This window comes from Lepidochelys kempii, chromosome 4, assembly GCF_965140285.1.
Source record: "Lepidochelys kempii isolate rLepKem1 chromosome 4, rLepKem1.hap1, whole genome shotgun sequence".
NCBI lineage: Eukaryota > Metazoa > Chordata > Testudines > Cheloniidae > Lepidochelys > Lepidochelys kempii.
Window position 1 is genome coordinate 59,326,717 of NC_136383.1, and position 14,419 is coordinate 59,341,135.

The 14,419-nt window shown below is 41.3% G+C and overlaps 1 protein-coding gene across 1 annotated transcript in view; it reads right to left on the bottom strand.

Annotated features, from left to right (window-relative positions):
- Positions 1-532: 532 nt before the first annotated feature.
- DCHS2 (dachsous cadherin-related 2) overlaps positions 533-14,419 on the bottom strand; it is a 232,076-nt gene continuing 218,189 nt past the window's right edge. Inside the window, exons 18-20 of the mRNA XM_073343187.2 lie at positions 13,294-13,580; positions 11,722-11,860; positions 533-5,163 (exon numbers count right to left, since the gene is read on the bottom strand). Of these exons, the coding sequence (XP_073199288.2) occupies positions 2,534-5,163; positions 11,722-11,860; positions 13,294-13,580 (3,056 nt within the window). The 3' untranslated portion in view covers positions 533-2,533. The remainder of the gene's footprint in view (positions 5,164-11,721; positions 11,861-13,293; positions 13,581-14,419) is intronic.

Genomic DNA, 14,419 nt, shown 5'->3' on the forward strand with positions numbered 1-14,419 from the left:
GGAGGAGAGGGAACTTGAACAAGGGGTCTCAAATATCCCATGTGAGTACCCTACCCACTGGGCTAACGATTACCAAGGGAACTGCTCCTTCTCCTCACTCTACTTTCTACCACACTGAGCATCTTGTAGAAAATTGCTTATAGGGCCTGATGCAGTAGGCAAAGTCTAAGCAGGCTTACTGGATCGGGCCCTGCAGGCACCTTGGCTTTTCTTCTCCCAGTTTGTGCATTGTTATGGGGCTTCTTCTCAATTCAGGACTTATTTTCTACCTTCCACACGTGTAACTTGTCTACCTGTTTCTGCTGATACTATTGGCGGGCACTACCTCTACACTATACCTAACAGAGAATCTTCACAGCCTGATCTGGAATGGTTACAGGAAACAGATGTACTTTAGGTCTTCAAACTTGTCCTGGATTTTACTGATGAGTTCATTTTCTATGTGCATTCCACTTGGTCTCTTAGCTAACATAGCTAACTAGTGTATCAGCTAGTGCACACTGACTATTGTTAATTACTGAATTGCTAGTATCTATTATAGAGCTCTCGTATTACCTTTTCTGGGTGGTCACTATATGTTTTGGACATTTTTAAAGAGAACGACACTCCAGCTGTCACAAGTGATATTAGTAGGAAAAAATGGTCACCTGCATGCAGCAGTATTGTGTCCAGCACTTCATGAAAAATCAAACACAATAATGCTGTGCAAAATATTTATTCTTCCACTGATCATCTATGGATAAAGATGATTCCTACTATCATAATGTAAATAAAAATGTTCACTGCTCCTCTTCGGAGCACCAAACTCTCACTTGATCACGAGTACTGATACTGAAAACATTAATTTGGAGTTGAACAGACAGATAATTGAGCACTGTGTGCCATTAACACCTCCTGAAACTGTAGCGGTACATAACTGCACACCACAATGGGCACATTTCATTCTATTAACATGTCGTACAAATCAGAACCTAATAGGTCAGCAGACATTAGAACATTAACAGATGGGAGGTATGTTATGTGGATAATTTTTAACTGTTAGTAGTAAAAAAGTACATAAAATTATTTTTTAAAAATATTATATTTTTAGCTACACAATTATACATGTTATTAGCATGACATTACATTTTGGTTATTTTTATGTACATACATTTCCCACCAATACACAGTTCATAAATTAATACTGCCCATTTGGGTGCTAAAAAATAACTACAGTATCCAGAATAACCCAAAACTATTTAGTGTGAAAGTTCATAAATTAACTTTGAAATTTCAAAAACCAGACATGCATCCTGTAACAAGACAAAATGGAAAAAATACACTCTGCCTTCTTTGGAAAAAGGTCCAAGGAAGCTTATGTAACCCTGAGGTGGCCAATATAACGACCCCAAAAGCATTCTCAGTCATGGCCCTATGCCCATAAGCTTATAATTCCCTGTTCATATATTAATTGAGAATGACTACTTTCCTTTGCTTTCCCCTTCCTGGCACAGGCTTCTGGCTGACTCCATTTCTGATTCTTTTCTTTCTATTTCTTTTCTTGGAAACAGTTGTTGCCTGCATACTCTTTGGAACAGTATGTTGTGTACAGATAACTTAGGAGCAATGTCAGTTTATATCCAGAAAGGATCCAAACATGTGATCATGGGCAAAGCTGCTCAGAAGCCATTACACATATAATATACCCACTGATTCCAAAAGGGTAGCCACCCTTACTCTTTGTAAGGCATATTTCCCATAGTTCACCCTGTCCTGTTCCCCAAGTGCCAATTCTGAGTTAAAATTATGGTAGAAGCATATGTATGTGTGTTTTATTGATACGATACATACATACACAGAAACAGCATGGGTTGTATGTGTGTATATATACACATAAGCTGTTATATGTATGATATATATTACATACAGGGCTAGATTTTCTGCACCAGCTGAGATGTACTCAGCATAGTCCCAGTGATGAGTGGGGGAGTCACAGATGGCTTTATACAACCTTTATACAGCCCTGATCCTGAGACTGGTGACGCTACCTCAGCCACATTCCAAGTGGATTCCCCTACACAAGAGAAATCCGCAGGTAGCCAACTTTCCAGCTGCCACAAAAATAGCTTAAGGGAGGCAGAGAGGTATTAAAGGTAACCCTCACCAACAGTCAGCATTTTAAATTGAAATCCTCAGCGATAAACCATTAATCACAATGAAGAGTCATTGAAATCCTTAATGATAAACAATATAGCCTGTAATTTGGGTAAGTCAGCTATCAGACACCTGGGTATGTGATTTACATTAGATACCAGGGCTTTTAGTAGATAGAAAAAGGTAATTAAAGGGCAACTCTCACAGGTTTAGAGCGTATTTTGCAAAAAAACATGATAGTGAGAAAGTTTATGACTAAAGTATCTTATCTTTTGTAAACCATAAAAAAATAAAATGAATACTGATGATATAGCTCTGACATGCTGTTTTACTCATTAAACAATGAACAAATATGTTTTAAGCCAAATTCTCCTTTAACATTTTACCAGTGGTTAATCACCTACACCTGAACTTCTTCCTCTGTTGCATGAATTTGGCCAGTTTGGCATGTTCCTGTCAGTCCTGCATCTGACCTCACTGGAGAAGCTGTAGGAGTCTGCATGGTAAGTAGAGACAGAGAAGGAGAAAAACTGGGAGTCATGGCCGGTGAAGGGTATCTAAGATTATGGATAAGGGGAGAACAAGGGTATTTTTTAAATGCCTGCCCAGATATTATAGTTGGCAGATGTGGTGGCACTGTCCTTATGCCAGGTTGAGCTACTGATGTTATCAAGGGAGGAGGGAAAATAAAAGATTTCTTCTCCTTAGGAAAGCTATGAATTTGTAAGCTTTCATCTTTTAGTTTTGCAATATCATTAAACACAGAGGCAAGAGGCTGAAATCTGGGTTCCCAGGTAAGCAAGTAATCCCAGTTGTAACTTCCTCTAAGATCCTCATCAGAGGCTACAAGGGTTGCAAGTGATCCATACCGGGAATCCTGGCCATCAGAGATGAAGATGTATTCTCTTGTGATGTCTGTCATTATGTCTCTCTCTTTTATCCCAATTTTTTGAAGAGTTTGGGACAGAATTTTGTTATGGGCATAGTTTGGGTCACAGCCTTCTCCTCCTCCTTCATCTTTGAAGGTGTGGAAGCTCTCTGCATTTTGAGTGGCGGTGAACACATCCGTTTCTCCAGACTGACAGGATAACTGGTCAGAGTCTCTTGGAATTCCTGAGTCTGGCACGCATGAGCCTCGCTCACTTAAAGCTGAACCCAACCCCTTTCTGCATGGATGCTCATTGATCCTTTTGATTTCCTCATCTTCTGCAGTTTCCCCTTCTGCTGAGCCATGACCACTAGAATCTGAGTGCCTGCTGGGGTTACCAATATCTTCCTTTTCTCTGATGCCTACCAAACTCAACCACTCTGTTATGGAGCCCATGGGAAGTGTACTACTTTCAGTGCTCTGGAGTTTCTGGCAGTCCTTAGGAATATTATCTTCATGGGTCAAGCTCAAATCAGCTGATGAAGATGATGTTTCTCTTTTCATACAGGAGTTTATCATGTCTTTTCGTTTGTATCTCAGAATAAGTGCAATAAGGCTGATGGCAAGCAGCAGGAACACTACAAAAGAGATAGTAAGGCTAATAGACAGGATGTTTACAGATGCTATGGAATAATTCTCAGGAGAGTTGGAAATATTTACCAGAACAGTGCAGGTAGTGGATTTAGAGTCCAGTTTGGGGCTGTGAGCTCTTACTAACAATTCAAGGTTGTCATCTTTCCTTTTGGTACTGCTCTTCTTTCTGTGAAAAGTTCTAGTCAAGTAGATATTTCCATTGCTCTGATTTACCGAAAAGAATGGAGAAGGTTTTAACAGGGAGTAGTGAATAACTCCATCCAATCCAGCATCATTATCGGATGCTGCCACTTTGCCAACCAGCTGACCTGCTTCATTTTTCTCAGGGAGACCAAAAAAATATTGATCTTCGGTAAAAACAGGATCAAATTCATCTGTCCCTTCAACATCTACCTGAACTGTTAATGTGGCTATTGAATCACCTTTGTCTTTTGCCTGGGCTATAAAACAGTACTTATTCTGACTTTCATAATCAAGCATTTGTTTTGTTTGTATATCTCCTGTCAAAGAGTCTATGAAAAACATGTCATGATCTTGAGGAGATCCATGATCAGACAAACATGATGACTGGATTGAGTAAGTAAGGTGTCCATAGGGACCTGTATCAAAATCCAGTGCATAAACTGTGCACACAAAAGAAAAGGCAGGCAGATTTTCATGGACAACACAGTTCAGGCTGGGAAACAAAAACAGTGGAGCATAATCATTGTCATCTAGGACACTGACAAAAACAACAGAAAAAGCCACATTTCTTACATTGACTCCTCCATCAGAGGCTTGAATAGTCAAAGTGAATTTAATTGTTTCCTCATAATCCAGAGTTCTGATCAAATCCACAGAGCCAGTTTTCCCATCTAATCGAAAGTGCCCCTTGTCATTTCCAGAGATTATAGTGTAAGTGACCTCTGCATTGGCTCCTGCATCACAGTCATTTGCTGAAACCACAGTGATATGACTACCTATTGGGATATTTTCTCTGACATGAATGCGATATTCCAGATTGCTAAATACTGGTGGATTATCATTAACATCTAGTACAGTTATCAAAACAGTAGCACTGGAATTCAGGGGAGGTGTTCCACGGTCAGATGCAAGAATGATCACATGGTGAGAGGAAGCAGTTTCCCTATCCAGCGGACTACTCAAAACAAGGTTGCCAACCATCTTGTAAGGTGGTGTTGATTCAATGACACTTGTTTCCACATGGAATAGGTTATTAGTGTTGCTGCTTATAATAGAGTATTCAATGTATGTATTTTCATGTATCCAATCATAGTCTTTGGCTGAAAATGTGAGGATAGTCCCTCCGACTGAGGCATCTTCACTCACACTCACATTGTATAGTGCCATTGTGAACTGAGGTGCATAGTTATTTACATCCTGTATCTGTATCTCCACTGAAGTAACAGCAGTCAAAGCAGGGTCTCCATTGTCTTTGGCTTCTATAAGAAGGTGAATAACTGAACTCTTGCCCAGGTGTGGCACTGGTTTGGCAGTAAATACTGACCCTGAAAAACCAAAAACCAAAATCAAATGAAGAACACAACAAGTTAGGTACCTATATGGATTTAGGAGCTTAACTATAGATAGCCAGGTCTGAAAATCAATCTGATATAAAGGTAGTGTGTGTGTGGGTATGTGGAGCTTTTATACAGATAAAGATATAGATTACATATAAAGATAAAAGAATATTGTTAAGGTTGCAAAGTCAAGCACTGCTGTGATAACTGGGCATACAAATGCATCCTAATTGTGAGCTCAATCGTGAAAGGTAAGTGAAAGTTTAAAAAAATGTTACAATGCACTTTTAACAATAAATGCTGATTTTAAAGGCACAAAAGGGAGACAGACAGACTGAATTAATCCAAACAAAAGGCCTACTGATATAAACTCAAGGACTGTGTTGAAATTATGTCAAAGAATTCTAATAGATTGGTGAGCCATGACTTCCCTTTACAAAAGCCATATTGACTCTTCTCCAACAAATCGTGTTTGTCTATGTTTCTTATAATTCTGTTCTTTACTATAGTTTCAATCAATATGCCTGGTTCTGAAGTTAGGTTTATTGGCCTGTAATTTCTAGGATCATCTCTGGACCTTTTTATCAAAATTGGCATCACATTAGCTATTCGCCAGTTATCTGGTACATCTAGTTTAAGTGATAGGTTACATACCATAGTTAATTGTTCTGCAATTTCACATTTGAGTTCGTTTAGAACTCTTGGATGAATACCATCTGGACCTGGGGACTTAATTGTTTAATTTATCAATTTGTTCCAAAACCACCTCTATCATCACCTCAATCTGGGACAGTTCCTCAGATTTGTCACCTAAAAAGAATGGCACAGGTGTGGGGATCTTCCTCACATCCTCTGCAACAGCCTTGTCTTTCCTGAGTGTTCCTTTAGCACCCTGATCATCCAGTGGTCACACTAATTGTTTGACGGGCTTCCTGCTTCTGATGTATTTTTAAAAATGTTTGTTTGTCTTTATGTCTTTTGTTAGTTGCTCTTCAAATATTTTTTGGTCTGCCTAATTGCACTTGTAAACTTGACTTGTCAGAGTTCATGATTCTTTCTTTTTTCCTCAGTAGGATTTGACTTCCAGTTTTTAAAGGATGCCTTTTTTCCTCTAATCACCTCTTTTAACTCTGTTGTTTAGCCATGGTAGCAGTTTCTTTGGTCTTTATTATTTCTTTTATTTGGGATATATATGTAATTTGGGCCTCTATTACAGTGTGTAGTGAGGCAGAGGGCCCCCCCTTTGAGCCTGAGATTCAGGAACCACTATATTCTCCTTGGTGGGAGGAGCCAAGCCAGCCCCACCCACCACACCAGAAGCAGAGAGTCGGGACAGGAAGTGTGAGAAGTGAGCTCTTTAGCGCAGTTGGGCTGGGGTCAGTGAAGGACGCAGATGTCTCTAGCCCACTGCAGGACTCCGGACCAGACCCTGAGCTGTGCTGTGCTCTGCCCTGGAGGAGGAGACTAAGAGTGGAGAGGAGCTGCTGGGAATGCCATCTGTCACCTACCCCAAGGAGACTGAGGACCTGCCGACTACGGCGCCACACCAGTGGACTGTGGTAGGAAGTAACCCAGGGGAACCAGACATTAGTCAGGTTGTGCTGTTGCCACACGAGTCAGCATGTTTTTTGCAGGAACCCTGCTACCTTAGTGGCGGGATCCCCTGCCGCTGTTAGGGCCCTGGACTGGGATCCGGTGGAGTAGGGTAGGCCTGGGTCCCCCTACTTCCCTGTCACCAGCCCCAGCACTCGAGTGGTGGCATACTCCCTGTAGGCTGGAAGGCTTGTGACCTGTCTGTGGCTTGCCCCACCCAAAGACTGCAAGCCCCTCGACTGTGTGTGCTGTATGCCCTAGCCAGGAGGCTAGGTTACAGACTGCTTAATTGCAAGTAGTGGCTCCATAAGGCCCATCAGACCTCGGAAGAATTTTACTCTTTGAGTGGGACACTGCTGAATTTTCAATAGATACTGGTTTAATTTGAGAAATGTGTCCTGTGGTAAAAAGGCTCTCCCACCACAGAGTCCAGTACACAACCTGTAAAGGGAAGGCAAAGAACTGACTCTGGGAGATTTAGAGCCCCAGGTCTGAGAAAAGGTTGGTTGTAAAGACAATATGACTTAATAAGACCTCACACAGAACAGCCTTCAGTAGCCAATCACCCAAACAGAGGTAAACAAAAGTACCCTGATTCCTCAGATGAGCCGCTACCGCAGAGAGGCACTTTATAAAAACTCTGGGCACCATGGAGAAGCTAAATGGAAGTGCCTGATACTGGAAATAGTGTCCTGCTGCCAAGAAAAGAAGGTACTTGCGATGAGTGTGATGAATCAATATATGAAAATATGTGTCATTTGGATCAAGAATCATAAACCAATCCCGGACAAATAGCAAAGTGGATTAGGGAGGCCAAAGTCAGCATACAGAAACAAGACTTCCGAACATATTTGTTCAAGTACCTTACATCTAGTATTGGACAAAAACCCATCGTTGTTCTTCTGCACCAGAAAGTAACAGGAATAAAAGCCCTGATCCCTCAGGTATTTGGACACCGTCCTATCAGGAGCCATTTTTCTACTTCTGCAAGCAGAATAGGGTAAGGGTAAGGGAATCTGTGTGGAGGGAGGGCAGTTGTTTGAATTATATGGCATAGTCCCTTTCTACAATCTTTAGGACCCACAGATCTGATGTAATCTACCTCCATACATTGATAAAGTGGGCTAGCCGTCTCCAAAAAAAGGGGTAGATTGGACTTGAATAACTAGCTCCTGACTCTTGATAGTCCCATCAAAACTGAATCTTGCTGCTTCGCAACAAAGATTCTGACATGGAAGGAGGTTGTTTAGATTTAAATATGGATTAGAAAGGCCTCTTTCTATGCTGACTCTGGAAAACTGCAGGATGCTGGTACTGTGGGCATCTTTTACTCGATGAGATGTACGACAATGAAGAATGGGGATAGGACTCCCTCTGGTACCAGAAAGGAGTAGAGGGCCTCCTCCTAGCAGAGGGAATCAAACCCAGAAAGAGGGCTGTCAATCTCATGTCCTTTAGTTTTTCCAGTAATTTGTCTTTTCGCTCAAAAGACCCTCCCTTTCAAAAGGGAGATCCTACAGCTTAAGTCTAGTGCCTAGCGCTAGAGAGAAAGAATGAAGCAAAGCTTCCTGATGGTCACAACAGACACCAATGCTTTGCCAGCAGTGGCCAGAGTGTCACAGGAACCCTGGGGAAGTGCTTGGCTACATTTTGACCCTCCATTAAAATGGCATTTGCCAACCCTTCTTCTGTCATCAGGTAAGTCCTGTAAAAAGAATGTAATCTTCTCCCTGAAATGGAATTGGTAGAGGACCATGAGCTCCTGATAATTCGCCAGCCTAATACAAAGGAACAATGAAGAGAACACCGTTCTCACCAGGAGTCAATCTTTTCCCCCTCCTTATCAGCTTGGGTGGCTGGGGTTGTCAAGATCTTGCCCTGTTACTGACAGCAGCCACGACCAGTGAGTTACATCTCTCAGACAGGTATGAAAGTAAGAAAATCTCTCAGAGGATATTTGATACAACTTGTCAGCTTTTTTGGAGACAGGTTGACAAGAAGCAAGAGCAGACCACATGAATTTAGCCAGCTGTGGCAAATCAACCAAAATGAGTAGGGATATTCCACTCCTAGAAGTAACACCATGGACATCAAATGCTGGGTGTGAAGTCTCTTCCACTGGCACAGCAGGTAGTGTCAGAGTGAATACCATATGATTCACCAAATTGTGGAATTGTGCACTGGTGTCAGAAGACGAGGAGGCTGAAGCCACCTCCCAGTGTTCACCTATTGATAAGTCAGGTTCATAGTCTGTTTCTAAATTCTCCTGGTCAAAAAGGGGGACTCTACCTCTCTTTCTTCCTCCTCCGACAGTATTTCAGGCATCACTGTCTGTAGTGTCGATGGATCTGGAGGAGTTGGATCCAAGGAGCTCTGGACTGCCAGTTGCTTAGTAGATGAAACATTAACTTTCCATCTATGTAGAGGATAACTGAAAAAATCATGAGGTGGTCCACAATAAAGCAAAGGGCTCCAGGACGGCCAGTCTCCCCAGTAACTGGGGTTTGGCAACATGCCTAAAGGAGACAGATTAAAGGGTGGTAGAAAGCAAACCACTGGTCTCTGCATTCTTTCTCTAGCCTTCTCTGAGATAGAGTGCATCGGGGATAATGGATCCGAAGTGAGGAATGTAGATCCAGCTCTCTGTAGAGACCCTGTAGAAGTCCTATGAGGAGAAAGGCTACAGTGTTCAAGAGGAAAAACAGCCACTGCTTCTGGCCTCTTCTTCCTAACAGGAGATGAAGAAGAAGAAGAACTTGGAACTGGGAAAACATACCTCCGTTTAGAAATCTTGCACTTCACACTTGGATGAAACACATGAACTGGAGCTGAAAGGTGGACTTGGGCTGCCATGGTGACAGAGTTTCCCAAAACCAAGAATGTAGTCAGAACCAACACAGGAACCAGAGCAGGAACTGACAGCTGATTTGAAGAATTGGACAACATGGGATCGGATGATACATCTAGTTCATCTCCCTGACTACTGAAGCTGGAGGTGAAACAGGTCTCTGCATCGAAATCAAAGCACCCTTTGCAGAACTGGATGGATCTGATAGTTCTGATGCCTGGGAACTGGCATGGCTAACAGTGGCTGTCTTGCTCCTATGTCTCTTTTTCTTCAGTGCCCCAACAGCTGGAACCAAAGGTGCTGATAGCCCATGTTCTAACACATCAATCGTATCGTTTTTCTGGATCTGGAAGTGCCAGTCAGAACTGCCCTGGCCTTGCAGCCACAGGGGTTCTATGGGGATTGGATAGCTGCGAAGCACAAGGTACAATATCAGTGAGGGTGGCTGTACTGTCTCTAACCTCTCTTCCAGAACTGGGGCAGTCTAATCCCAACCATGTGACCCTTGGTTTGGAGATGGGTAACCTCAGGGGCTTGACTGAAGGAGTTGCAGGAACTAAGTCTGGCACTGACAGGGGTCGAAGTTTCTTGGAACCCTTCAGCCATTTGGAACTGCTGGGGCCCACACAGACTGTGACTGGCACCTTAGACCTTGAATCTTAGGTTTGGATGGATCCAGAGGGTCTAGCCTTGAAGGCTTTCTTGAGCAGGAGGAGCTGCAAAGGAGTCTTCCTATCCTTGCCGGTAGTGTCAATGGACCTGGAGGAGTTGGATCTTCTTGGAGAAAGGTTTGGTAGCTTGAACACCCAAAAGGCAAGTGGCCTTCTCCCAGGCACTTGAGAAACCGCTTATGGTCGTCAGATGCTAGGAAAGACAGCCGGACAGGAAGCTAAACTCTTAATACCCAGCTTTTACTGCATCTTCGATTCAGCCACACTCTGGAATGGGGAAGAAAATTCTGACTAACTACTAAAACAAGCTAACATTAACTATCTTTAAAAGAAAGAGGCCTCTGACACTGAGGAAACAGGAGAACTTCACATCCCTCCAGGCACACAGTAGGAAGGAACAGAGTGCTCTAGCCTTATATAGCTTTGCCCTCAGATCATTGGTGACACTGAGGAGAGGGACGGGGGCACATGAGAGCACTCTAGCTGATACTTCTAGAAGAAGGTTCTATGGCAATGCACTGCAGTACCGAGTGGGAATATGCAGAGCCACTTGAAGGGCAGCAAGTAATATAAGTGATTTGAATGCACTCAAATTGAATAAGTGGCCCCATGCTGTTTTTACAGTATACAGTCAGCTCTAATGGCTATCTCCAAAATCCATTTAAAATATATAGTGGCAAGAATTTTTCTGTATAAACAAATACACACAAGAGACATTAGCAGATTTAGATGCTAGTTTCTGAAGAGAATGATATTCTTCAGAGAGGCCTTTCTTGTGTTAAAAACCTTAGTTATAAATTCCATTGACAATTACTACATAACACAAGTCATGTATAGTACTAGCTGTTCCAGTCTTCAGAAACATTAGACCTGAGCACAAACACTGCACACAAGCCTCATTGTAAATATAAGTAGTACAACTGGCACTTAGAAGATATTGATTAAGCATGAACACCAAATCAGCTTAAACTTAATGCAAGAGTTACGGTAGCTTTCATTTTAAATCATGGTAGAGGAATAGTCTACAGGATGCTGAGACTAGTAGCTTTGTACCTAGCCTGAGGATAGACAAAGGACTTCAGTCTTTAGTGCTATCAGTTCTTTAGCTTTCAGCAGCACTACTTCCATCACCTTTGCTTCACATAAGTTCTGGCTGAGGTTCACAGTAGCTATGTGGATAAATCGAGTGCTATACTCCCAGATGCCATCAGTTTCTCAGCTCTCATAAGCAGTCAGTCAATCACCTTATTTCCCCTCTGCTATGGCAGAAGTACACTAAAGGAGTGTGCACTGTGACTCCTTCAGGTGCCCTTTACTTATGGATAAACAGAGGACTGCAGGCATGAAAGGCATGCAGAACTCTGATCACCAATAATAACATTTGGCAATGGAATACGAATTTTCACTTCATAATAAATTGTGTAACAAACTCACCATTTTTGTGATCAATTGAAAATCCCTCATAAGACGACAACATTTTGTAGGAAATAATTCCATTATGCTCTGAATCTCTGTCTATAGCAGAGACAGTCAGGACAGAAGTACCTACAGGAGCGAGCTCAGGCACGGTCACCTGAAGTGTAACCAAAAGTGAAATGTTTGATAAGAGTAACATAAAAGGTCTTGGACACAGCAAGTTACATTTTTGTTGATTTGATTATAGAAAACAAATACAGTTCCGAGCTTCGCGAAAGGTTTCACCTCCCGATTTCCTTAAGCTTAAAAAAGCTAATAGGGCTGAGATACTAAAACAATGCTGGCAACCAGTCCAAGATTCAGAGTGAACTATATTTTTAAAGTAAAATTATCTATTTGAGATTTCATTCTGACCATTATTTCTTCTGAAGTAGTTCAGTGAGTTAGAGAGTTTAAAATGTCTCTCACTGCAACAAAACACTAATGGAAGCAAGGCTTCTCACAATATTGCAGCTCAATTTAGTTTCCCTTCCATGGATATCTTGTTTTTAGTACATGGAATAGAGTTCTGAGGCCTATTTTGAATTATTCAGTTGACCATATATTGTCCTGGTCCCTTAAAAGATTGTTATATGCTCTAAAAATCCAAGTGCCACAGAACTTAATAATCAACAGATCACTGTTATAATTTAGTTTTTGTGAACTGCTTACTTTCTTCACAGAATATTGGAAAACAAGGAAGCATTTTCCTCTTTCATGTATTTCCATTATTTGAAGCCCACATGCACTATTTTTATTATCAAAATTTCCTTTAACCTTTTCAATCAAACTTCTAATGTTTATATGATACAGCAACTATCTCCCTCATAACTTCAGCTGTTACACATCTAGTTAAAATCACTTTAATACATGGATTATATGCATTTAAATCCATATACAGAATAAAAATGAAAACCTGAGAATAGAAGGGGTAAAAATTTCAGTGCAATGAACAGGTAATGAGATGTGCTTTTATACTTTGAGTGCAGGGGAGCTGTGTAATCTTACTGTCCAAGAAACGCATCAAAATCACAATCTTTGGGCCAGAAACTCAGTTGGTTTATATGTAGTTGATTGAACAATACTTATTTCCTTCAGTTAAAAATCTTGCATAGTGTTTAGTGTTTCCCTAAACCATTCTGCAAACATAGAAGATAAAAGGGACATAGAAAGATTTCTCTCTCTTGATCCCTATTCAAATCCAGCAGAAGACAATATTAACCAACAGTTATTACCAGTTGCTGGCTGCTTGGTGGCCTATATGAACAGAGTGTGGTGGTCTCAATCAAATTTATTATGGATATTTACACCATAAAAAAAATAGCACTAACTGGCACTCTTCTGGGCAGTCTCAACAATGAGTCTAGAGAATGAAAAAGCTTGGAAATGTAACTAGCCCCTCTAGGTCAGATTGAGGTGTACCTGAAGTGCTGTCCCTGCCGATGCTGTAGTAGTTTGGTGGATAGACAGAGATCCTCCCTCTCCTAAGAGGTCATATACATCTTTCAAGAGCATTTATACATATGGTGTCTCTATTTGCCACCTTCTTACCTGATATGAATACTGAGTAAATACTGGTGGGTTGTCATTGACATCCAAAACTTGGATGGTGAGCTCTGCTTCTGTTTGATGCACAGAATCTGACACACTAATCCACAACTCATACTGAGCAGTTTCTTCAAAATCTAATGGTTTCACCAGTGTGATCACTCCAGTGTGTTGATTAATAGCAAATTTCATTCCCGGGTTGCCATCTTCCGTAAAGCTGTAGAGAAGAGCTGGGCTTAAATCCACATCATTTGCAGAAACCTGAGTCACTACGAAACCAGGTGGGGCATCTGAAACAGTGATGTTCAAAATAAATCTAGTTAGTTGAAGTATATATAGTTAGTTGAAGTACATTTTGTAAATTTTAGTTAGTTGAAATATATTTTATAAATTTTAGATTTTACATGCATAGTATTTTTACAGTATTTTTGGCATATTTTGGCTTAGAATCTTGGTATATCTTAGAATAAGAGCAAGATATGGGCATGCTATATAAAGCAAATATCAGGAGCTACAGTAACCCTGCTTCATTCCTCAGAAGCGTGACCTTTAACTTGTATTTTATTTTAGACTTTCAGCCCTGTTGTATCCCACAAAGACTACTCCTTCAAGGGCAACTTCAGGAAAGTATATAATTTTCTACATAGAGTTTCCTATGAATTGCTCAAATAGGGGATAGTGACTTATTGAGAGGAAAGCCTGAGGCCAGGTCTACATTCAAAATTTAAGTTGACCCAGCTATGTCACTTAGGGGTGTGAAAAATCCACAACCTGAGTGACATAGTTAAGCTGACCTAACCCTGGGAGTAGACAGTGGTAGATGGATGGAAGAATTCTTTTGTCGACGCAGTTACCATCTCTTGAGGAGGTGCATTAACTACACTGACAAGAGAACCCCTCCTTTTGCTATCATGAGTGTCTACACTGAAGTGTTATAGTGGCTCAGCTGCACCACGGTAGCAGTTCAAGTGTAGATAAGCCCAGATGCAACTTTTGTCAGAATATTTGGGTAAAGCATAAGTATCCTTTTGTCTTTGTGGAATCAGGGCATGCAAATCCTAGGCTCTCCTGGATGAGGTAATGGTCAGTGGACATGAGATCTTCAGCAAAAGTTGGTACAGGACACAAG